Source organism: Diorhabda sublineata, chromosome 3, assembly GCF_026230105.1.
Source record: "Diorhabda sublineata isolate icDioSubl1.1 chromosome 3, icDioSubl1.1, whole genome shotgun sequence".
NCBI classification, from domain to species: domain Eukaryota; kingdom Metazoa; phylum Arthropoda; class Insecta; order Coleoptera; family Chrysomelidae; genus Diorhabda; species Diorhabda sublineata.
In genome coordinates this window covers 31,869,127-31,894,648 of record NC_079476.1, presented here as the reverse complement: position 1 = coordinate 31,894,648, position 25,522 = coordinate 31,869,127, and the positions used below count along the sequence as shown (strand labels likewise).

Genomic DNA, 25,522 nt, shown 5'->3' with positions numbered 1-25,522 from the left:
CAGTGGTTTTTTTATACTTTGTTCATTAGCATTTTGTCAAGAACGACTTATTGCCCCATTTTGAAAATACAATACAATGCTGATGGTCTTTTCATTGTACGAGGATCGTCTCAGAAGATGAGTTAACCCGAAACAGAAGAACAATCAAAATAATGGACTCCAAAAGAGACAAAAACCGTTTCATCTGCTGGCAAGGTCATGGCATTGGGATGTGCACGGGATAATTTTCATTGACTATATTGATAAAAGAAAAACAGCGAGTATTAAGAGAGTTTATTGCAACGTTTGAGCGAAAAAATCAAACAAAAACGGCAGCATTTGGATAAAAAGAAAGTGTTGTTTCATCAAGACAATGCACCAGCTCTCAAATTCGTTATTGCAATCGCCAAAAATAATGGATTAACACTGTGTAATTTTTTGTGTTTTCTTTATTGGGCCAGGTACTTTTAGGATCATCATCGTAGCTTCCTCAAAATTCAATACTTTTTACATATAAAAATGATATTAAGTTTGTAACATATACAAAATTTCAACATCTTGAATCGGTAGTAGCAGGCTGTAGCCTAAGCAAGAGGATTTCAATGGGCGGAAAATTTTTTATTTTTATATATAATATTTATTGCAGTATACTAAATACATATCCATATTGTCTTGTGTAAAAAAACCTTTTCTACAAAAATTTAGTAGAATCGCAAACAATTTTTTCTCTTTTTTCAAACTAAAGTGGTCCCCTTTGAAATCTGAAATTTGTTTTCATAAATTCTAACTTTATGTTATATAACTCGCTCTGTATGATCACCAAAAAGCTATTGTATTTTTTTTTCTATAATAGTATCAATGTTTCTCCTCTGATTTTCTTGTATTACGCTATGCCATTCTACAACTTTAATACTATAAATATTTATATAGTATTATTTTACAAAAAATGTAACTCTGTTTATTTCTCACAAATACGAGGGTTATTACTAAAGATTTGAGATAGACAAATAAAAACAAATATTTTTAATTTTATTTTATTTACAGCTTTATTGTTTTTCAAAATATGCTCCATTAAGGCCCAATTTTACAAGTGAAGTTTAAACCGCAAAAGTCGGCTTAAACTACAGATACCGCCTTTATCACGTATTATAGATGGCGTTTACCGACAAACGGAAAATTCGAATCTAACTTTTTCTTATTGTTTACATTTTTACAATATTATAAAGAGTTTTGGTAGAATGATCGAAGATTTACACTTGACGTCGCGCCAAGAAAAAAAAAGTTCTAGAGCGAATCTTTAAATTGTCACACATTTTTTAAATTTTTTGTGGTTTTATCGAAAACATGACCGTTTTTATTATTTTCATTATTAAGTTCCCTCACCAACTCTTAATTTTTTTCCTTTTTCTTCCGAGTTATTGTTTCAACTATTTATTCACAAGGTTAACCAAAAGTACTTATCCATAGAAATTGCACGATTATTTTGATCTTTATTCATACAACTTTCTGAAACAATTCAACTTTAAAACAACTATCGGAAAAAATTTGGTTAAATTTGTGACATCTGGCAGAAAAATATCTGTTTAACTATGACCTGTAATGAAATCAAAGCTTAAACTTCAGTTTAATCTCCAATTTCACCCTAGGTTGTAAAATTGGCCTTAAGATCAATACACTTTTACATGCGTTTGAACCAATTTTCGAAACATTTTTTCCACTCCGATTGAAGTACCTCCAAAACGTGATTTGAACGTATGAACCGCTTCTTCAGGTGTAGAAAAATCATTGGGAGCCAAACAAGGACTGTATGGCGTATGACCCATCAATTCGATGTTTTGACTGTTCAAAAACGTTTTTCTTTGAACTGATGTGTGAGAAATCGCATGTCGTGGTGAAGAATGATTCATCTTCTGCGATTGATTTTCCTGAATTTGCTTCCTTGCCTTTTATGGCAAGAAAATGTTGGTGTACCGTTCAGAATTGACGTCGCTCCAATGGAACGGTGTCATATCCAGCAAACAACTTTCGTTGGATTTGACTCATCTTGAAAGACCCATACAGTCGATTGTTGTTTAGTTTCGAGCCCATTTCTTTACACCAATCGACATGAGCGGTTATAAAATTATGCGGTATCCAACGCGAACAATTATTTTTGACATCCAAATGTTCACGCAATATTTAAAGTATGCGATATGTCATATGACGATATTGTAATATCAGTTGACGCACAGCATCGGTGTTTTCTGGCAAAACAGCCGATTTCGGACGAGCTTCGCGAAATTCATCCTGTAGCGAAGTGTGATCCCGATTGAATTCCGTAAACCAACGGAACACGGTGGTTTGACACGAAAATGTTCGCGAATTAATTATCTGTAAACAACTCAAATAGCCCTCGTATGTCAACACGTTCTGAGTACAATTATCATTAAAAATATAAAACTTTATGATGTCAGATTTCATATATCAGTGCTTCCATATCTCAAAACTTAAGTAGCAGCCCTCGTATGAAAATGAGCAAATCCGTATGTCACGTAGACATACGTTATTTCAATTGATTCATGTCAAAAATAAATCTGTAAATCCGCCAGTTTCTTGAATCTAACCATCAACTACTAACGCTCATAGATCTTCTATCGGAATTGACAAATAAGGACATTTAACCGGAGAGAACGTTGTCAAATATTTTTATAATGTTTGAAAAAATTAGGAAATTGTGATGAAACTAACTGTTCGAATAAAAAACGGTGGGATATTAAAGTTAACGTATTTCCAGTCCTTCTAAAACGTACAAATATCCAAGAAACAGAAAAAGGAACAAAGAAATTGACGAAACCGATTATCAAGAATTAGTTAAAAATGTACATAATAATATTATAAAATATATTGTAAACATAGTGTTTATGAATTACACAGGAACATCAGCAGAGGATGACTTACTTCAGAAAGCTGCAGATGTTGTAACTGACGTTTCAGATTTCATAGACACGGTAACTAAAAATTCTACCATATATTTATACTTATACCACAGGGTTATTATTGATGCAGAAAAGAAGAAGAGTTTTTCAGTAACTTTCGGTTACTCGGAGTTCAAACGCTCCGACAAAAGCTTTCTTTACTGTATTAATTCTGATCTTATGTTTTCATTAGTATTAACCCATCAATCATACGAGGTCTGGCTATTAAATAACGAGACTGCGCGCCTAGAGGGCGCTCAAGACGGGCGGGGTAAAAAACGAGTAGTGCGTTGGGTATTTAGATATCTTGTCTATGCACGTCCCAAAACACGTTTCCGTCACTATTATAGTATTTGTGCAGTAGCGGTTTGAAACGAACGTGTTTTTTTCTCGTGCCGGAAACCATGTGTGACGAAAAACCGGAGCAAAGAATCAATCACAAATTTCTCGTTAAATTGAAAAAAACTGAATGACTGAGTGCAATGAATTGTTGTGAGGCCTATGGAGACAATTATCTATCTCATGCGCGTGTTTTTGAGTGGTGTAAGCGCTTTATTGAGGACCGAGAGAGCAGTGAAGATGACCAGCACCCAGGTCGACCTGTGACTGTTTCAACTCCGGAAACAGTGACCAAAATCAACCAAATTGTGCGTGCAGATCGTCGAATGAATATCTGGATGATTGCCGAGGCTGTAAACGCCGATAAAGAAACGGTTAGAACCATTTACACGAGGAATTACACATGACAAAAGTCTGTGCGAAGTTGATGCCAAATGATCTGACTCCTGACCAAAAGCTTTTGCGACAACGGGTCTGCTCAGATTTTCTTGAAAGGTTAGAAAAAGATCTGCTTTGAAAGAGACCCGATTTGAGTCGATGGAAGCGGTAAAGCAAAAAACGGCAGAGCTCCTAAAGGCCCTCACCAAAGAAAACTTCCAGCACTGCTTCGATCAATGGAAAAAACTTATGGAGAGGTGTGTGGCGAGGAGAGGGGAGTATATTGAAGGGAAGCATTCAAATATAGAATAATTTTTATAATAAAACCCTTTTTAGTAACCAGTTTTCTTTTTTTAATAGCCAGGCCTCGTATATCGTTTAGTTCTGATTAGCAGTGCAGCGTCATAAATCTTTTTCACTTTTAAAAATTTTCACACTTAGAGCCAATAAACAATAGTCGCATTCAGATGACGAAATTTTCGAGATGTGTTGACTGTTGAACAAACTGTGCTCTGTGATCAAACCATTAAGTTGTACCCTTTCTTAGGAGAAAATTGATGAGGAAATTGAATTACTGCTGCATGAATTATTCTCCATTATTTCGTTTTGAATTCGAATATTCATTTTTATATACATATGAAAGAGGGTGAATAATGGACACAACTCGTAATTCTAGACAGAAGTACCATCACATTTACCACTTTGTTAAGTTTAATAGAAGCAACCAATAGAACCTCTATAATGAAAATACACCTGTCACCATACACCAATGCGTTACGTTCGACCAATAATAACTAGTAACTAAATTTATATTTTTTCAATTACTACGAAATTTTAATGAATTTTCATATGATACATTTTTCAGGTGGTTACGAATACTACAGATCTAGACCAAGCCGAGGAGGATATTTACTCAATAACTGTAGAAACTTTACAAAATGAAATCAATTTAGTACTAGCAAAACCGCAACAAAACGCGTTGCTGACTTATTTCAAACACCTTTTCAACGGTACTAACGTGACGATAATATCAAGTGACCTTCTTTATGTAACTGATTCAGATGTAAAATTTTTGAAACTGATTCTTAAATTTTTAAATGAAACACCAAGCATTAATGTTGAGCTCTACATGTGGTGGGTAGCTGTATATTCAATGATTATAAATACTTCTGGCGAAATCGCCGACTATATTTCAAAACAATTGAATACACTATTTTCCGATCCCCCAATTCTACGATCGAGGTAAGAAACTATGAATATTCTATTAATATACAGGGTTGCACCACTATGAGCAAAATTAACTTAACAACCAGTATTTTTATGAAAATACGAAGTCTGGCTATTAAATAACGAAACTGGTTACTAAAAGGGTTGTATTATAAAAATTATTCAACATTCGAATGCTCCCCTTCAATATACTCCCCTCCCCTCGCCACACACCTCTCCATAAGTTTTTTCCATTGATCGAAGCAGTGCTGGAAGTTTTCCTTGGTGAGGGCCTTTAGCAGCTCTACAGTTTTTTGCTTTACCGCTTCCATTGACTCAAATCGGGTTCCTTTAAAAGCAGACTTTTTTCAAACCTTTCAAGGAAATCTGAGCAGACCCGTTGCCGCAAAAGCTTTTGGTTAGGAGTCAGATTTATTCGCACAGATATTTGTCATATGTATTTCCTCGTGTAAAATTTTTCTAACCGTTTCCTTATCGGCGTTTACAGTCTCGGCAATCATCCGGATGCTCATTCGAAGATCTACACGCACAATTTGGTTGATTTTGGTCACTGTTGGGTCACCCTGATGGAGTCGCGAGAGTAAGAGAACCTGGTGGTGTTTCAATTTGCATACGACGATTTGTTTTCACACGTGAGAAGACTAATGCAAGATGCAGTGCAACACCATCTGCACTTATGTTACATGTAGTAACGAGGGTACCTTTTTCACCGCTGGTTACTTGACATCAATTCCTTCGCCCCCTTGGAAGTAATACTCTCGGATTTTTTGCACAGTACCAGTAGCAGTTTCAACCACATTATAAATGCTAGTACCATCTGTAAATGCTGGACTGCGGTTAAAGATATTTTGAAGATTATCAGAAAATATTTTAACCGTTTCTTCATTGAATGCTGTTACTCTTGTCAAACTACAATTCTCGGGTTTGCGCAGTGACATATTCGAAACATTAAAGTGTATTTTTTTTAATATTCACATAAGGCCTTCTCGTGTACAGCCGTAAATATTTTTGTAACGGAATAGTTGGGCGTCAAATATTTTCTTTTTTTTTTATATATTTGTTATATAGAATATTCTTTTGATACTGTCCCGATACTTGAGCCGGTCTTTATCGCATTCAGTGCCCTCTTCATATGTTCTTCTGAATGAATTCCTATTTTTCTTTCCTTTTTGTTTCTGTCCATTCTATAACAAAATAATAATTACAAACGTATTGATAAATTTGATTACACCAAATCATACAAAAATAACTAAACGTATGGATCGTGATTCGCTGTGCACAAAGTAAATCGGGCTAGACGGTGACCATAGCAACGTTATGAATTCAAACAAGAATAAATAAATAACAAACGAATAGCTAAATCAACCATTTCTGTTATTTAACAACGTTTGCTCACAATGGAACAAACACAACGTCGTGAAGATATTTCCATTCAGTTTTGGTAATGTTTCACAGAAATGAAGCTGAATTTTTGCGTTTCATTCCGTGGATGAAACGTGGGTCCATCTCATCACACCCGAACCAAAGGAATAATCAAAACAATAGACTGAAGAAGGCAAAGGCCGTTCCATATACAGGCAAAATCATGGCGTGGGATGTGCATGGGATCATTTTTATTGACTATCTTGAAAAAGGAAAAACTATCAGCGGCGAGTTGTATGCAAACTTATTGCAACGTTTAATCGAAGAAATCAAACAAAAACGGCTGCATTTCGCTAAGAAGAAAGTGTTGTTTCATCAAGACAATGCGCCAGCTCACACATGTGTTATTGCAATGGCCAAAATTAATCAATTAAAGTTTGAATTGCTACCTCATGCACCCTATTCGCCAAATTTAACCCTCTCGGATTATTTTCTGTTCCTATACCTGAAAAAATGATTCAGTGGTCAAAGATTTTCCAACAATGAAGACGTTATGTCGGTAATTAATGGCTATTTTAAGGAGATTGCCGATTCTTATTATAAAAAGGTATCGAACTTATTGAACGTCGCTGAGAAAAGTGTATGGAGCTAAAAAAAACTACGTTGAAAAATAAATATAATTTTGTGTTTTCTTTGTTGGGTGAGGTACTTCTGGAATCATCTTGGTAACTAAACAATTATAAACAAAATACCAACTCACTTTTATAAAATATTTTCACAACAAAATTGGGTGAAGCACGCGTCACTGAACGAGAATAGATTGCATGTGGGGGGATGTATGTGCCAGGGCAAACGGCAGAGATGGCCGTGTTATTTTCGTAAATGTGTGCGTGACCCACTGTACCCAACCGAAACACCGTTTGCCCGGTAACCCTAATACATACCTTGCTATACATACATCTTGGTGTACCCTGTACATTAAATTTAATATGCACCATATTTTAGTTATCTAGTTGAATTCAAATACATTTTATATAATATTATTCACAATCTTTATGTTGTCAGGTTATAATTCAACTCTTTTTTGCTCTTTAATGTAGTTCAAGTTTGTTAAGTCTCAAAACTCTTAAAATAGAGATTTGTATCAATTTTCACGCTATTTGTAATGCTTGTTTTAAATGAAACTTCACATACAACACTTTTCATATGAATATTACATATTTTCTTGTTTGTAGGTCGCTAGAGTGTGCACTATTAATCAACAACTATATGGGATATGCTATTAGTTATGTTCTCGCCGATCAAACGTTTCCTAACACAACCAAACCAAAAGTGGGTTAAGTTAACAAATGATATTCCTCAAAATAAATAGTCCAATAAAATGTCGCAATTTTAGTACTCTCCCATTGCGTTTTTCTGAGGACGGAATTTTATATTACCGATGTATGGGGGGAGTCAAGGAAAGTTTAACCCCAAGTTTGTGTGACTTAAATAAAGGGGTGAAAAACTATTGTCCCTACAAAAAATTCGTACAGACATAAATAATGGCAAATCGCTTTACCTACAGTTTTGTTTATTTTGCCATTAACCGAGTTTAAAAAGTGCAAAAATTTTGTCAACAATAAAATTACCTCAGAACAATCTTTTAGATCGTTCTTTGAGGATTGATTTTACATGTGGATTTTTTGAATTCCACTCATTCTTGTGACTCATAGAGCGCTCCAAAAGTGCCGGGGAGCGTCTATGCTCACCACATTGTGCCAAAAACAAAATATTGTTATTATGATATTTAGCCTTTAATCGTTCTATGACTGTACGTCTCTGAGGTAGTAATCTTCTTTAATTGATTTCATTACATCCGTCATTGAAAACTGACACTCTTCACTATTATCATGGAAGTAAGTAAAAATATCCTTCATAGTATTGTCGATGTCACCCCTTTAAGACAGCGGTCGGGGGATAAGGGGTGCAACCCCACCAACTTGAGGTTAAGCTTTCCTTGACCTCCCCCTCATACATTGGTAAAATAAAACTGCGTCCTCAGAAAAACGTAAGGTCCATTGTAACATTTCAACGGAGTAACATAATCAATTTTTTAGGTCGAAAGAATGATTCTTGGACTCAAACAAGCTTTCGTTAATAGTGTGAATCAAATAAATTGGATGGATAAGCAAACAAAAATGGTAACTTTGGAAAAAAGTACAGAAATGATGAGTTTCATAGGATATCCTGATTGGTTGTTTCAAAATGGAGAATTAGATAAATATTATAACGACGTAAGTTGCATAATTTATGAATTAAGTGTTTTCAATAGTATTTTATTCTCACATGAATATTACAAGTATATAAAACCTTATAATATGATACAAGAAAATATTTATTTGAGTTTGTTCCTTAGCGAGGTTGGTTTATTTTGATAAGGAAAACGGACATTTTTAAATAGGATTTGGAGGAGGGTTTGTGGCCCCGATATAGGAAAAATTCCCTCTGCAGAGATGGTATTATAGCGGATTATAAGAGGGTGTTTCGTCTGAAATAATGGAAACAAACAAAAACCACTCGAAGAACGCAACAACTTTCTGGAGAATGTAATAAATTTTTCTTTAAGTAAACGCGGGTGCAGTTGCGACCATTGGTTTGGCGAACGTGTTCACTGTTACAGGAAAACTACAGAAAAGGTGGGAATCAAGAACGGGCTTCGCCTAATGGCAAGATCTTCGTAGGCCCTTGCTAGCACCCGAAAAGGGGATAGGGAAGTTTTCTCTTGAGCTTTAAGGTTCTTTCAGTGTATATACGTCAAATGATATTTCCATTCAACTTATGTTGTTTACAGTTTTTGGTTAGAATCAGAATTGCTAACTGATTTTTTCAAATAAGTATCGCTCTGAAAATTATCATAACTTTAAATACTATAATGTAAAAATATCGGGTCGCTTTTAACAGGTTACAACCAATTCATTTTTTAGAAGTGAAGAGAACGATATTTGAAAAAGGTTATCAGCGACTTAATGATAATTCAAAGGATGGCCATAGAAAAGTATTGGAAGAGTATTTTATACATTATATGGAATAAATTTTATCTTAGCAATATTATGTACTATGTGAAAAAACCTGAAACAAGTCGATTTTTATTCTTAAATTGACAATTTACAGTATGAAAATATTATCCCCCTCTGGATTCTAAGCTCGAAAAGGGATTCTAGTCCTTTGTTCAGCAATATGAAGTTTTTTTTCCAATTTAGTGCAATCATTACTGAGAAAATTGATTTTTAAGTTGTAGAATTTTGATAATATCTTTCTCTATCACAAAAATTTACGTAGAATTAATATAATAATTTCGCATAATATTTAGAATATATTTTTTAATGTACTTTACAATTGTATCGAATGTTGAAGATGACCACCATTCACAAATTGACAATAACCGAGGCGATTTTGGAATTCTCGTACATTTTGTATCACCTCAGCGATTATTTTTTAAATTTCTTCCGTTATCCTACCTTTTAAATAAGCAATATTGTCTGATCTATTAAAATATACCTTAGATTTTAAATAAGCTCATAAGAAGTAATCTAGAGGAAACAAAAATCGGGAAGTCTATCCGGTCTTTAGATCGTTCCACGTCTTCCAATCACCTATTGGGAATAATTTCTAGCTGTACGTGAAAAATTCGGTGGAACTCTTTTTGGTTGGTAGTAAATAGATTGATCTATCTCATTTGGATGATTAACATCAGGAAAAAGTCTTTGTAATGTAGGTACTAAGAAGTTTATCAAAAAATCTAGATAAATCTTACCATTAACTGTATCCTCAAAAAATAAGGGCCAATAATTTCATTGCTGGTTTCAGCCCAAACGTTCACTTTTTTAGGATATTGAGTGGCTCGGCTATCCAGTGATGATTTTCTTTGTTCCCATATCTGCAGTTAACCGTTTCGTTTAAATGAATCGCTTCACCAGAAAAAACTATTTTGTTTGTGAACTGCAAATCTGCGTTCATTCTGTCCACCATCAATTCACAGAATTCTTGCCTTCTATAAGGATCATCTTCATTTAACTCCTAAACCAACTGAACCTTTGTAAGGGTGATGTTTTTCTTTATGCAAAACTCTCAAAAGAAATAATTTACTTACACCATTGTCGGTGGAAAGTTCTGTAGTTGTCTTATGCGGATTTTCCACAATCTCTAGAAGTTCATTTAACTTTTTTTCGTGGTTTTTCAATATTTTTTACATGTCCAGTTTCACGAAACTTTTTTCAATTTTGCTAACTGTATGCTATGAAATGTGTTGACCAGGGTATTTATTATTAAAAATTTCACAAACCTCCTTTTGAGTTCTTGTTTTATTACCACAACCAATCATAATTCAAATATCTATTTTTCTAGTCTTGGACAAATCAGCCATAATTAAATACCTAAATGACAGCATCCTATTAGATTCATATTAATTGTTTCTTTGACTTCTTGACTAATATTTTAATATCTTTTCCCCCGATTTTTAGCAGAACAGATACGAAAATACATGATTATTTCTAAAGTAGTAATAGACCAGACAATATTGCTAATTTAAAAGTTATGATAATGGAAGAAATTAACAAAAAAACCCTGACGTCATACAAAGTTTAATTTTTTCAGTTATGTTTGCACCAAATTTTAAAAAATATTGCTGAACGGAGGACTAAAATCCATTTCCAACAAGGTGCCACACGACCCCCTTTCTTATTTAAAATTTTCGAAGGGGTGCTAAAGCGAGTAAATTTTTTTATAACGTTGCTGATATAGTCGATTTTAATAAAGCAACTTTGAAATTATATTTTAAAGTAAGTTATTTCTTAGGTAGATGTCAATCCAAATCTTTATTTAGAAAATATGGTAAACGTGATAATGTCTCATACAACAAAGAATTTCAAATCATTGAGGGAGCCTCATTTGAGGGATTGGTATAGTGAACCTATTGAAGTCAATGCATTTAATTCATTTTCGGATAATGCAATAAGTGAGTTAGCTAATATAAATATACAAATACAAGATAAAAACTTTTTTTGATTTGATAAAAATATGTGTTAAATGAGAAAAAACCGATTCCTTATAAATTTTAAAGATAGAAGACAATCAAAATGTTTGTTACATACAATTAAGTTTTATTCTAAATAGTATATCGCCACATTAAGTTGGAACTAATTGAAGTATAGTCATAGAATAATTGATAGTATCCACCAAACATGCTGAAAATCAACAATATTCTGTATACTTTAATTATTTGCCAACAAAAATGTTCTTCTTATAAATGCTTGCTATTTTTTTAGATGTTCCAATGGCTATATTGAATTATCCAATGTATCATTTGGGATTGGAGTAAGTAACTTTAAACTTTAACAAAGATTTATTCATCTATAAGTTTCAGGGTTTTGAACTATGCATCGATAGGAACCATTTTAGGACACGAGTTGATTCATGGATTTGATAATACCGGTAAGTTTTAAGTTTATAGAATTTAAATTCCAATATATATTTCCTTTGGAATCTAAATCGTTGAATTAGCAATGTCACTCATTCAATACTATTGTATTAGAAAAAATATTATATATAAGATGTTTCAAAAAAGGTGATCCCGTCTCTAGGATAGATAGAAAACTGAATATATTTGGGTTTTCTCAGTAAATAATTAATTAGTAAATAGAGTAAATTTTATACGAATATGTTTTGGAAGCTGAGACATCATTTGAATTTGTTTTTATGCCTGATTTTCATAGAGGGCGCTAGATTAAGCGGTTGGTACCAAGTAGTATTGAACATAACTTTTTCAATATCCAACTGTACTATCTCGCATCTTCTTTACTTGGACGATATCAAGCTATTCGCTGTAAATAAGCGTCAAATCAATCACCTTCTCGATATAAAACATCGATTCTCCACCGATATACATACAGAGTTTGGACTGTCTAAGTGCAAGACTCTAAATATCGAGAAAGACATTGACAAGAACGGAAAAGTGCAGCTTCCCAACGGAGATATCGTACAGGCGATGGAAAATGGAGACACCTATAAATACCTAGGATTTCAGCAGGCTAAGTTACTGGACAAAAGACAGACAAAAGTAAGAATCCAGGATCAATGCATGATGAAAAGAGTGAAGTCACTTATGAAGTCAGAATTAAATGCAGGCAACTTAGTCCAGGCACTCAGCACCTATGCCACGCCTGTTTCAACGTACTTTTTGGGAATCCTGAAGGGGACGAAAACAGAGCTAGAGGGTTGACGCGAAAAATGACGAAGAGCCAAAACCACCACCCGAAGTCATCCACTATTAGAACAACATTACCTCGAAAACAAGTTTGGAGAAACTTGATCGAACTTCTTAACCTGCACTCTCGACAGGTAATGAAACTACGTGAATTCTTTTATAAGAAATCAGAAACCTCAACCCTACACCGGATTATATCCAAGGCAGATGAGGAATACTCACCCCTCAACATCGCATTACCAGAATCTGATTTGGATATAGTATTGGACACTAAGGAGGGACAGTAGTCACAAAAGGCACTACACGTTAGACATCATCACGATCTCAACCTGCCGCATGTTGGCAAGGAAGCTTTAATCAGACATCTTACTAGCGGCAATCTCTTTCCAGAGACCGAAGGCTTCATGATGGCTATCCAGGATCAAGTTATTAACACGAACACTAAATCTGACAAATGCAGAAAGTGCCAAAAAACATCAGAGACCATCCAACATATAACATCTGCTTGTGCGGTAACTAATACCGACTATCTACACCGGCACAATCAAGTGTGCAACATCATCCACCAGAAACTGGCCAACAAGCTCGGTCTTCTCAATACGTATACAACTACCAGCCGCAGAAGGTGCTCGAAAATGAAAATTGGAGACTCTACTACTCAAGTTCCATTATCACCGATAGACAGGTGACGAATAACAGACCTGACATCGTGGTGGTTGATAGAAGAGTCAATTCTTGCTATACTGAACACTCATAACGTTCTCAACAAACACCAGGCGAAACTGGCCAAATACGCGGATCTCGCAATTGAGATTAAACAAATGTGGCAATTTTTTTACCAGCAACCGACGTAGTGCCTAAGACTCTGCACGATAGTATCGCCAAGCTGTGATTACCAAAAAACACCTTCACCGACATCCAGAAGGCTGTAATGCTGAATACTTACCACACGGTACGTATGTTTATAGGTAAATAATACTGGCTGTAAGCTGAGTAATGCATAAGTCTTTCCCATAATAATAATAAATTTTCTATCTATCCTAGAGACGGGATCACCTTTTTTAAAACACCCTGTATTTACTATAATTACTCCATTGAAACTTTAAGGTAGAAAACATGATAAATATGGGAATAACGTCCAATGGTGGACTAATCAAACTATAGAGAAATTTGATAATCGTACTGATTGCTTTATAAAACAATATGATAATTTTACTCTTGAAGGAATTAAAGCCCACGTGAGTATTTTTTATGGAGACCTCAAATTTTATTATACTTAGATGATTCATTATTCACAAAGTACTTCTTTCGGAAACAGTTTATTTTATTTTTCCAAATCAACTTACATTTCGTCACATGCTAGGTGGATGGAAAGAGAACTTTAGGGGAAAACCTAGCCGACAACGGGGGCTTAAATCAAGCGTTTGCCGCTTACAAAAATTATGTAAAAAAATATGGAGAAGAGCCAAAATTGCCTGGATTCGAAGATTACACAAATTACCAGATATTTTTTATAGCATATGCCAATGTACGTATAATTAGAAGTAATAATAAGTGATTTTTAGAGTGATGATATTATCAACGACAGGTTCGAAGCGCCGCCCTTTTTAATAAAATGGATTTCATTAATTTTGCTCCAATATTTTTATTTCAAAATAACTTCATTTTATTGAAATATAATTTTTAACTATAACTAATAAACATGAAATATAAATAAGTTATAAGCCTTAGAAAGATAAATAATATTAATCAATGGGAAAATTTTATTTTCCTGGCTTTTGTCTTGTCTATCTTAGCCCAAGCTTGCGCGTAAATATGTTTTTAATTTTTTTAAGTGGAAAAAGATGTTTGTCCTGAACAATTTGTAGTCGAAGTAATCAAAAAAATTCGGATAAACATCATGAAGACTCCGTGAATGAAATACATTGCATATTTTTTGTGCAGGACGTACATCTTCCGTTTTTCTAAGGAATCTTGCAGTTGGTAATGGAAATGAATAACTTCGTTGCCTAACGACTCTTACAAATCGTCAGGATTCTTACGGACTAGTTTATTGGCAAAATTTGTTAACTCGTTTGTATCTATTTCAGTTAGATCATCAAAAAAATTTAAGTTTATCATATGCACTTTTACGCCCGGCTAATTGTACACTCAAAGTGTCTAGAATAGGGTCCAGAGAAAGGACTTCTTTCAATTACTCGTGAGTCATGTGGTAATGATTATGATAACTATAATAATCATGAGCTCCAGATAGTGCTGTGACTTTTTCTTCATATTCAGTTTTCTATCTCTCATATCTCAAAGAAATAAAGCCAGATAACTATAGATCTGCATAACGGATGATAAATCAGTTTGAGATTCTTGAAGCTTCTTACTAGCTTCATTAAAATGATCTAAATTTACACTCCAAACAATGACTAGCATTGCACTAAATGTTGTAATTTTTGCTACAATTCCGTAGAGGGCTTTTCATCTCTGCTTTCGGCAATAAATTCCAGTGCATCATTTATTGCAGACCACTCTTTTTCTAATGCATGCATCATGTCGAGCAAATCAACCAGTTTGAGAAAGACTGCACCAAGATTTGTAGTTTAGTGAAGAAATTGTACAATTCCTGTAAAGTAGAAAAGAAGTCGACGGCTTCGATTCAACTGCACATGATGTTACTAAATTTAAGGAATGGGTAGCACAAGGAACTAAAGGATTCATTGTTTTGATTCTTGTCTGAATATATAACTGATATATTACTAGCTTTCTCATACGATGGATCACGACAATTCATTATATAAGATAAGTTTCTTAGCGCAAAATTTTCTCTCTTAAGTTCGCTTAACATGATGCAAGACAACGTGCAATGCAATGCAAGAAGCAATATTTCGCATACGCAGATGAAGTTTAACTTATTGTTTCATGCAAGATCTCCCACTTGCAACATTATCAGTTTGATGTCATTTTATTGCGTGCAAGTTGCAATTCTAGGAAGAAATCTAGTTACTTTTGGCTCAACAGATCAGCCGACTTTCGTAAAGCTTTATTTTCATTGTTAAGCTAGGCACAAAATATTGTATGAAATTTGAAGTTAGGATTTTGATTAATATTCTTTTCTGTCCATCACACTCCAAAAGCAAAGTAGCAGAAGTTATAATTATTGCTAGTGATTCACTGACCACTTTTTTCCTGTTTACTTACCTAGTTTTGCTATTCTCATTTTTAAACCGCACACAAAAATTGCATGCCACTGTTTTTTCAGTGTTTATTCCATAGAAAATTTTTTAAAAAAACTAATTTGAACCAATTTTTGAAACGGATTGTTTTAACTTTAACTTTAACGTCTCTAAAACTCTGGCATTTCAACTATTTTCCTCATGGGCCTAGACGTAAACCCATCACAGGTTATTATGTTGACTTTATTTTTTGTTGTAAAAAATATCTGAAAGTTTCATTAAAATATTTCTTACAACTACAGCATGACTTGAAGATTTCTTGCTATTCTACTCATTATTTTGTGTGATTCAATCTTGTAGATATGGTGTGAAAAATCAAGTATTGAAGATCTGTTAGATCAAATACAATATGATGTACATAGTCCAAATGTGATCAGAGTGATAGGATCCCTCCAAAACTCCGAAGATTTTGCAAATGTCTTTCAATGTTCACCAGGAAGTTACATGAATCCACATAAAAAATGTAAAATCTGGTAAATATGATACACCGTTAACAATATGAAAAACCTCTTGAGAAACATTAACAAGATACCTTATAACCATCGAATAGTGATTCGTCTTCATAAGTTACCTAATTCCATTAAGATTACTTTCTAAATTAAAAAAAATCCTGATATCCAAAATCCCCATTTCATGACATGGTGAAATATAAGAATTTTCATAGATTGTTATTATTGTCTTTTAAACTTATATTGTTCAAATAGCTCACCAGCAAAATGGCCGACGATAAGGAATAATGAAGCCGCAGCTTGCCCGCCCGCCCATTTAAATTTTTTAAGAAAAGGAAATTTCAAAAAACAAACAAAAATATCCCCAAACCGAGAAGAACCGTTTTTACTTACTAGAGTTCTCTTTTCCTTCTTTCCAGTGAGGACAGCAACCTTCACAACTCCAGTCCTGCAGAGAAGCAAGTCCTATATCAGAGTCAACTCCAACAAACATTCCTTCTATAACAAATTTCCCTTTATCAGACCTAAAAATTTTCCAACGAATATCTCTCTTAGTGGAATGCACTCTGTAGTTAACGTGTAAACTACTGCTGTCGAGCTTACAGCAGCTGACAGTTCACTCACTTCAGTGCCTAGGCATTGAAAACCGATTTCACTGCCAATTTGTATCGTCCAAAAAGCAAAAAGTGTATTTTATGAATAATTAGAAATCAAGAGTAATTTTAGAAAATGTCTCAATGAAAATAGGTAACTTAGCAGCATACCGAGCTTCGAAAGAGATATATTACAAAGTGTACAGTATTACTATTATAAGGAAAACACGGGACCAATGATATTTTTATAAATATCATTTATAATCTTTGTTAGTTGCATAGAAAAATTTCCCCATGAAGTGACAGTTGGTGATTCTTACTCTTCCATCTTGCAATCTAAATTCAATTGATAGAACCTTTTCAGTTTCACAATTTTGGCACTTGTTTTTTATCTATGTGTTAATTCCACAGTTCACCAGTATTATATTCCAATGGAATATCTAATTTAGATTTAAGAAAATTTCACTTTGTGGAAGTTGGAATTACCTTAAATATTAAAATAAATTTTATTCCTAAAACTAAGTTTTGCGTTTGATAATTAATAGTTTTTTGTAGTAGACCAATTTTGTAAAAGAAAATGTTGAAATATGTATGGCTTTAAATAACGACAATAAATTGTTTGGATTTGAAAAATATTTCATTTTTTAAATGAGTGAAAATCCTTTCAATAGTCCCAAAAAATGTTACAGGAGCTGACACTAAACTATCCCAAGTCCATTATTTAACCATTATTTAACTTCTTAGGAAATAAGAAATGTGAGAATGTTCCAGAAAAACGTAGCGTAAATTCTGTGTTTGTAAACAAAAGTAATGAAATCTTATCTTATGATTTCGATTGTTCCTACAATTTTTCAATTTGTATTAGTAAATTCAAACTAAAAAATAATTGGTATTGACAATTATATTAGCTGAAAATATTAGATTCAGAATAAATAGGAAGTAAACATCTTTCAAACGTTCGCCATGAGTGTACAGAGATTTCCCAGTCCTTCCTAGAAAGAAATCTTACCTTACTGGGGTACATATCATAACCTTGAGGAAAGGCCAATGTAACCTTCATACTAAAAGTAGGAAAGGTCAAATCCTTCAGACCCATTAGCCTCACATCGTTTTAACTTAAAACTAGAAGTAAGAACAGCAGAAATGAAAGTAAGATAAATCAAGTTTCTATTACTACTAACAGGGGATGTTCACAAGGAGGAGTCGCATCCCCACTTATGTAGAGCTTAATAGTAGACGAACTCTTATGGCGGCTGAATGACCTTTAAAGGTGGTGTCGATCGGTGGAACTAAATATCAAACCGAATAAGACCTACCTAATTACCTTCACTAAGAAAAAAAGCTAAATCTCGAAGCCGTCAAGCTAGACGGGCAAGCCATTGAGTGGAAAACAGAGAGGAAATATATTTAACTCACACTAGATACCAAACTTCTCTGGAACAAATAGGAGACATTCGCAAACAATGTTTGAGCAATTGGTATCCAAGGTTAACGTCCTATAAAACACATCATCGTTTATACTCTGTCCGTTTCATACTTCCAGTCAGAAACTTTTTAAAAGAGGTTCTGACTAAACTATTTCGTTATTGTAGAAAGTTAAGAGCCCGAAAAACGAAAAAATAAGGATATCCTAAATTACCAGGTCAGTCCTAATCCAGAATTTCAACACTTAAACCAAAATGTTCTTTCAAAAATTCGATTTTCAAGAAACTATTTCCTAAAACAACTGTTGCTTGCTGAAGATAAATTTCCCGGAAAAGATGACTATGATTATGACTATGATTTAAAGCACTCGATTATTGAATGAAATCATTAGCGTTAATACTATGGAGTGTAACTCAAGGTGGCTTTGTTTAACTGAATGTAACCAAAGGAATCTCATCATTTGATCCAATACATAAAAATAGAAATAATATGATGAACAAATCAATTTTTGTAAGTAATAAAACTGAATTATAATACCATGTCCAGAGAATAACCAGTTTTGAACCACTGTGCTTGTATCAGGCAGAAATACAAACTAAAGATGTGTGGAAGTAAACCTGTAATGAAACTATTTTTATATAGACTGAAATTAGGTCAAAACGTCAAAAATATTTTCATTAATAACACATTATTCGTTAAAGAAACCTAAAATCATAAAAACTATCCGATATTCAATCGGACAATTAAGTTCTAATTCAAAGCTGACATGAGAGTGTTGAAGCAAACTTGATGAACTAGTCAAGTGGTTACTATGGGGTTCTGCTCATGCAAAAATCAAAGGAAACCAAAAGCATTTGAATCTCGATAAAACCAAGCTACATTTCGTTACTATCCTGCTTACACGATAACTCAATGCCAGAAACACCTTCTAATCTCTGCCATACAGTATTACTGACAAATGATTTGGCGAGTAATAATATAAATAACCAAAAATGTGCTATTGCGTCTTATTTTAAAATTACAAGCTCACTTAATACAGATATATTGCAATATATAGAACTCGATTGATGGCAACACTAAAGAAAAGTAGTAAAAGGCTTTAAAGTGAGATTATGGATAGTACGAATTGAAATCTTTAAGTAGGTCAACGACAAAAGACAATTCTACACATCCTACTTGTATACATCCTCCCAATGTTGCATTAAGGCTATTCAACTTTAAAATGGAATTTGAAAAAATAGTCAGTTAAAAAAACGGGCAGACAATATGAGTTGGCTCTAGTTCTAAGTGCAATCTAATAAAATGAGTTCACGTGGAAAATTATTGGTACTTGGTGTGAAGTGATAGATTTAAGAACGGCATTCAAAGTATAAGTAAAAGTGACATGAAAAAAAGGGGAAGGGACTTTCATTTAACCTGAAATCAATAAGGTTTTGGTTGATCCTGGATTTGGAAAAGAGATGAATAAAAAAACTAGCACTGTGAAAGAAACTAAAAAACTTGTTAACACTTTTAAAGATGTAGAAAAAAATGAGTTGTCGAGTCATGTGCAACTTTTTTTCCTGAGAGCCTTGGTGCTGCAAATGATAAGCACAGAGATTAATGTAACCAAAGTATAAAGACTATTAAAATAAAATCCCAAAGTCGCTTGGAAATTAATACCAATAACAATGTTACAGTTCAGAATAGATATTAATTCACGTTTTTCTAAATATATTTTAATAGTATTTACTCCTTTTCCATACTTCTGTTAGCATTTGATGAAATTATATCTAGCAGAAACTGAGTGCTATATCTACCAAAACAAGTTAGTTGTAAGTCTTACTCCTGGATTTTTTCTTTTCCCTATGTAATAAAAGATTGTTGCTACAGTCATATTTTTACTAAAAATCATCATCAAAATTTATTTTCCTTGGACTAAATTCATTTCCAATCAATCAAAAAAATTGTAAATAATGTAATGCAATAATTAAACCGTTTACTGGTTTTATACATTCAAATTCTGTTGTGGGGAAAATCCTTTAATTTATTCGATTGCCTTTTATTTGGCCTACGATTTCCTATTCACTTTTTTTTTTTCATTTCTATATTCTATTTCATTTTTTTAAATTAGTGAAAATTAAATTCGAATTAGAAATAACAAACATGAAGTTCACTATAACTTATTTATATTGGTTGAGTTTTCAAGGTACTTGACCAAACTCTAGACCCCCTTTAACCTTTATACAAAATAACAAAGCATTATTTAAAGTTTATTTCAAAAAAAATAATAATAAAAATAAAATCAAAAAGACTAGATTAATCGACAGAAGTACGTATTGTTTAAGTTGAGTATATCGGAAGAGGATGCGCTTCTGAGTTGATAACATATTCATCTAAGTTTAATAATTTAGGGTTGTCACTAAATAATAAGTATAAATATTTTAATGTCTCTGATAGAAAGAATGATTCCATCATATCTTTAGGTCTAACATTTGCAGCATTTCGGACATTTCCTATTGACGTGTATCCATTAACAACTTTTGTGTATTTTTCAAATCCTTGAAAAATTTTCCATCCCCAGTCTTGATAAGTAGTATTGCTTGTAAGCTGGTACATATACCAAAGACTCTCAATAAATTCTGGTCGAAGCAGATTGTGGGCATCATTTGGTTTTACATACATATCTTTAGAATTCTCACCCTAAAAATGTTTGTTATATAATTACACATTTTTTTGTTTAACATCATACATACTGTAACTAGATATTTCTATGATTAAAAAATAAAAATGCATTTACTTGAAAATTGAAGTAGGTAATTTCAGGTGCTAAAAATGTTGGTTGCATAGCATATGTTTGATAACAACTATCTAAAATATCTTCAGCTAATTTCCAGTGGTTATTTGTTAACCCATTATGAACTCCTAATGCTAAAGTGCCAGGTAAATAACAAGTGAGATGGTCCATTTTTGGTTTAAAGTCTTTACCACCACCTAAAAGTTCTCCTATAAAAGCATATCCGTTTGGTTGGGTTCTTCTTAAAAGATGTTTTTGAATACCTTCTATACTTTCCAAGTAATCTTCTTTGAAGCTGGAAATATGTTTCAATTAAAATGCATATTTTAGAAACAACAAAAAATTGAAAGCCTGAATTGTCACAATTTATGGTTTTTATATTTTTTATTAATTTAGATACTAGATATAATTTTTGATGCGTTTATGTATTATTGATACATTCAAAGTTATATATAACTTTTCTATTAGTTCTATTCAATTTTCGCTTTTTCTTATTGATAATAGATAAAGCAGATAATTAGTACAAGGCTCAATACTACTTACTAATCTACAGTTTTTCCTGTCTGTATCCACTGCTTAAGTAGATATTCATAGTAACTATCACCTCTCGCTCCTAATGTAATAGTAGCATAACTTCTAAATTGGCCAGTATTAGCATTAATAAAGATAGGAACCAAACCATCTTTTTTCTCTAATTTATGTATGATTCTCGATACTCTATCTACAGCATACTAAAATGAAACCGCCATTGCAATGATAAGGAATATGACATTTGGTACATTAAACTCATAACAACTAGATTTTGTATTCCTTTGCAAAAATTATATTATCGAAAAGAAGACTATGTAGTGTAATTTAAGATATTGATTCATTAGAAAAATTAATATCGGTTCCAAAACACAAAGGACCCCTTCAACTCTTATGATAATTGGGAAGTTTTGTTAAATTTGGCACATGGTACCCTGGAAGAGAGGGAGGGATTTGGTTTTGGCCAATTGTTCTGAAACTTGTCACTATGATAGTTCAAAGTACGCTGATTAAGATTTCAATGGGTCGTCAATGGGGTAGGTAAGTTGCATAAATAACTTCATAAACATTCCTCAGTCAATCCTGGCAAGGTTCATCAATTCCGGCCACACAAAGGCAAGGCTAACCTTCCTCAAGCATTTGTGCGTTTTCTCTATAATTAAGAAGGAATGTTTTTTCAATATATTTTCGGTAGGTTTGCTGTAATATATTTAGACAAAATGCCAAAGGATCACCTTGAAAAGCTTCTATTTCATTCACTATGGAAATGTTACATAATCTAGTATCAGCATCCATAACAAGAGGCCTTTTATTACCAGTATTTCTTCTAAATAGAACAATATCCCGTTTCTCAATAACCTTGGACTTTTCAGGAATAGTTTTGACACGGTTAGGGAGTTTTGGGATTTTGTGACCATTAAGATCATCTTGCTTCAAACTATCAGTGTACCAAGTTTCAGAAAAATAGGCCGAAACTCAATTTTTATAAGGATTGAGTGGGTACCTTCAAATGAGGTAATGAATTAGAAGTGAACGTTGGGAAAAGTAAACACAAATTAATATATGAAAAGGTAGTTTTTTCATTTTCAAATTAAAATTGCTCACAAATTAGAGCAACTAAATATTTACCCAAATTAAATAATATATCTACGTTTCTTCTACAACAAATATACCTTCCTAAAAATAATAGATAAAGTAACAATAAATTTTACAAAAGAAATTTTGGTAAAACTTGTGATAAAAAAAAAGAAAACTAGTTTACTGAATTCGCAAATCTTCATTAGCATAACTTTACTGAGCCCCCAAATATTTTGTGATGAAAAGGTGGATTATTGATTCAACATCATTTTAATTATTCTTAAAGCATTCATAGTTTTGAAAAACAGTTCATGTGTTATGAACAGTTAAGTAAAAAGGCTTATTATAAAATTTCTCTTACAGTTATAGTTTCTCTACGATTATAGTAAAATAAAATTGAGATTCTGAGCAACAAATGAATCCACAAAAGTTTTACCTCGTATTTTGGATCGCCAGTAATTCGACTTAAGTCTCTAAATTCCAATTGTATGGTTGTTACTTCTGATGTACTACTATCTGGAGACCATTTAGGAGCGTGTGGTTTCCTGGTAAATAAATTTATATCTGAATATGGAATGCCAGATTCAGAAGCGAAACAAGGAAGTAATCTATCTGCCAACTCAATCTATGGAATAAATATATTTATAAATAAATTGAATCTTATCTTGAATTAATTATTTTGAAAGAAAAATGCAATACAGAATTCGTGAAATTTTATTTTAAAAAATAAATATTTGATAACACACAATTAAATAAAGTAACCATAATATTTTAATAAAAACTTACTGCTTTTTTTAAAAACAAGTCATCTTTTGAAAAATGGTATATGCTGAGCAATCCGCCCAAAACTCGAATTGTAACTTCAAATAAATTAACATCCCTATTGATATCAAAATTTAAATGATGTTCCACCCAATCTCTTGCTTCCCTGTATTCTACAATTTTACCAAAAATAATTACAACTTCCTGCATAATTTAAAATATGACATTAATTAAAATATTACTCAATAAAAGCATTCTGAAGATGAATATAAATTCTCTTATCATCTATTTAAGAAAATATTTCTTCCTAATTATTTGGTTTTGGAAAAAGTTGAGGTACTCTAAATATTCTGTATAATTATCAAACAATGATTTTCGTAGTAGTTGTGGTACTAACCATCTTCTAAACCCATAATAAACATTGTATCCAAAGAGTCAACAATAGTTAAGCCTAGTCCAAACCAATCACTATAACTTTCAGATATAGGTTTTAAGTGGTCATGACCCCATGCGAATTTTTTATAACCTTTCCATGCATGTTTGAATGCATCTGCTACTGCTTTTTGTTTTAAAGTTATGGGACCTGAAAACAAACCAGATTTAAAAGATATTTGTTAAATAATTATATAACATAAAGCCTAATCATCTATAGCTAATTACAGCATCGGATTTAGAAACAGTGTAGAGAGGTCTGAAGTCGCAGACCCCGAGCAAATATTAGCCCAGTGAAATTACTAATTTATTTTAAAAGTGATATTGGATTCGATGCAAAACTTGCATTTTTTCCATAAATTGTTTGGAAACTTAAATGTATGGTATTCAAAATCCAATGGATAGTGAATTAATTAATCTAATTTAATCCCCACTAATAAACTGAAAACTCAATCAAGAAAGAAGTTTTTTAAGTAAAAATTTTATATGCTTTAACATTTTAATTTACTTTTACTAATAATTTATATTTAATTTTATTCTAATTTAAACTAATATTCTAAAAACAAACCCCACTACTTCTTATTACAACACTGGCTAATTGTATGACACAAAATAGACTTTAAAAATTTTAGATATATTTTTTCAATTCTTTGCTCATTCTCAATCTAATTCAATGGAGTTTCAAGTGAATATCATGAAGCTTAATGCAGGTGTCATGCATTGATGATTATATTGAATTCATCCAGCAGCATAATTCTCCTATGGATGGTTTAATTAATATAATTTATGAAGTGGTCTGTGATTAAATTATGAGAGAGAATTATGAAATGTACCCATTAATGACATGATCATTAGTTTCAATAAAATGTTACAAAAAACATGTAGGTATCTCATGATTCATGAACTGAGATAGAATTATATCACAGAAAATATCAATTTTTAAGTTGGCAAACATTTTGAAGTTTAACAGTGTGTAAAATTTATGTTTATGAAAGTTTACACTTCCAATTGATATATAAATTTTTATTTTATACTTACCTTCAAATCTATTCTGGGGTTTAGAAATTTCAGTATTAACTATTCCTTGTTTTAAGTAAATGTTATTTACATCATCCAATTGTTTTGATTCTTTAATAATACTTTTTATGCTATACTTCTGATCTTCAGGCTCTTTGACTGATATTATTGCAGTATGCTTATTTAAATGAAAAAAATATAAAAAACTAGAACAAATCAAAATTGTTGTAGTGATCAAACAACTTTTTTGACATTTTGATAACTTATTCCATGTCTAAAAAATATAAATCCTTTAAATTGAGAATATCATCTTATACTTAACAAACCCTTCTCAGATATAATTTCCGCCTTTTATCTATTTGAGTATCCAAGTCAATAGTTAGATGATCATATTTATTTTCTACCATTGCTTCTATGTACTATGCGGCAAGTCCCAAATTAATTTATTCGTACATGCTAACTTGCAACTGATTAATACTTTTCACTTTCAATTTGTACATGTGTGTACAAAAAATAATTCCAAGTGGGCCACATAGATTGGTAGACACCATTTGATAACAAGATCATAACCTACAAATATTTTTAATTACGTCAAATACCTTTCTATATTCAATGTCTTTGGCCTTGTAAGGAATTAGCTCAACTTTTATGTGGGTTTCAGATAAGGATGTGATTTGATAATAAAATAGCACATCTATATTACTTATAAGAATGAATTTCACTGATGAAATTCAAAAATTAGAATACTCAAGCAAT

General features: G+C 32.5%; 2 protein-coding genes across 3 annotated transcripts in view; one reads left to right on the top strand and one right to left on the bottom strand.

Annotated features, from left to right (window-relative positions):
• Window positions 1-17,382, top strand: part of LOC130441435 (endothelin-converting enzyme 1) — a 28,858-nt gene extending 11,476 nt beyond the window's left edge. Inside the window, exons 5-14 of the mRNA XM_056775122.1 lie at window positions 2,753-2,966; window positions 4,516-4,892; window positions 7,475-7,571; window positions 8,339-8,515; window positions 11,076-11,235; window positions 11,546-11,594; window positions 11,644-11,711; window positions 13,591-13,721; window positions 13,847-14,011; window positions 16,008-17,382. Coding sequence (XP_056631100.1) covers window positions 2,753-2,966; window positions 4,516-4,892; window positions 7,475-7,571; window positions 8,339-8,515; window positions 11,076-11,235; window positions 11,546-11,594; window positions 11,644-11,711; window positions 13,591-13,721; window positions 13,847-14,011; window positions 16,008-16,184 — 1,615 coding nt within the window. The 3' untranslated portion in view covers window positions 16,185-17,382. The remainder of the gene's footprint in view (window positions 1-2,752; window positions 2,967-4,515; window positions 4,893-7,474; window positions 7,572-8,338; window positions 8,516-11,075; window positions 11,236-11,545; window positions 11,595-11,643; window positions 11,712-13,590; window positions 13,722-13,846; window positions 14,012-16,007) is intronic.
• A 3,031-nt stretch (window positions 17,383-20,413) lies between these two features.
• LOC130441186 (endoplasmic reticulum mannosyl-oligosaccharide 1,2-alpha-mannosidase) lies at window positions 20,414-25,359 on the bottom strand. 2 transcript variants are annotated; one of them, XM_056774752.1, is made up of 9 exons: window positions 25,093-25,340; window positions 24,788-25,040; window positions 23,715-23,900; window positions 23,342-23,490; window positions 22,992-23,180; window positions 21,494-21,681; window positions 21,214-21,245; window positions 20,954-21,159; window positions 20,414-20,856 (listed from the first exon to the last, which is right to left on the bottom strand). In XM_056774752.1, the coding sequence occupies exons 1-9, from the start codon at window positions 25,171-25,173 to the stop codon at window positions 20,497-20,499; spliced, it is 1,644 nt and encodes a 547-aa protein (XP_056630730.1). In that variant the 5' UTR covers window positions 25,174-25,340; the 3' UTR covers window positions 20,414-20,496. The 2 variants fall into 2 exon arrangements, with proteins under 2 accessions (XP_056630730.1, XP_056630727.1); XM_056774749.1 differs by having other exon boundaries at window positions 20,954-21,245; window positions 25,093-25,359.
• Between the last annotated feature and the right edge of the window lie 163 nt (window positions 25,360-25,522).

What these genes read in the sequence shown, in the direction of transcription:
- LOC130441186 (XM_056774749.1), bottom strand. Translation starts at nt 25,173, where the DNA reads ATGGTAGAAAATAAATATGATCATCTAACTATTGACTTGGATACTCAA. An exon ending in ACTTGTTTTTAAAAAAAGCA is followed by an intron (nt 23,181 to 23,341) that starts GTAAGTTTTTAT and finishes TTTATTCCATAG; the next exon opens with ATTGAGTTGGCAGATAGATT. An exon ending in CTGGCGATCCAAAATACGAG is followed by an intron (nt 21,682 to 22,991) that starts GTAAAACTTTTG and finishes GTTTCATTTTAG; the next exon opens with TATGCTGTAGATAGAGTATC.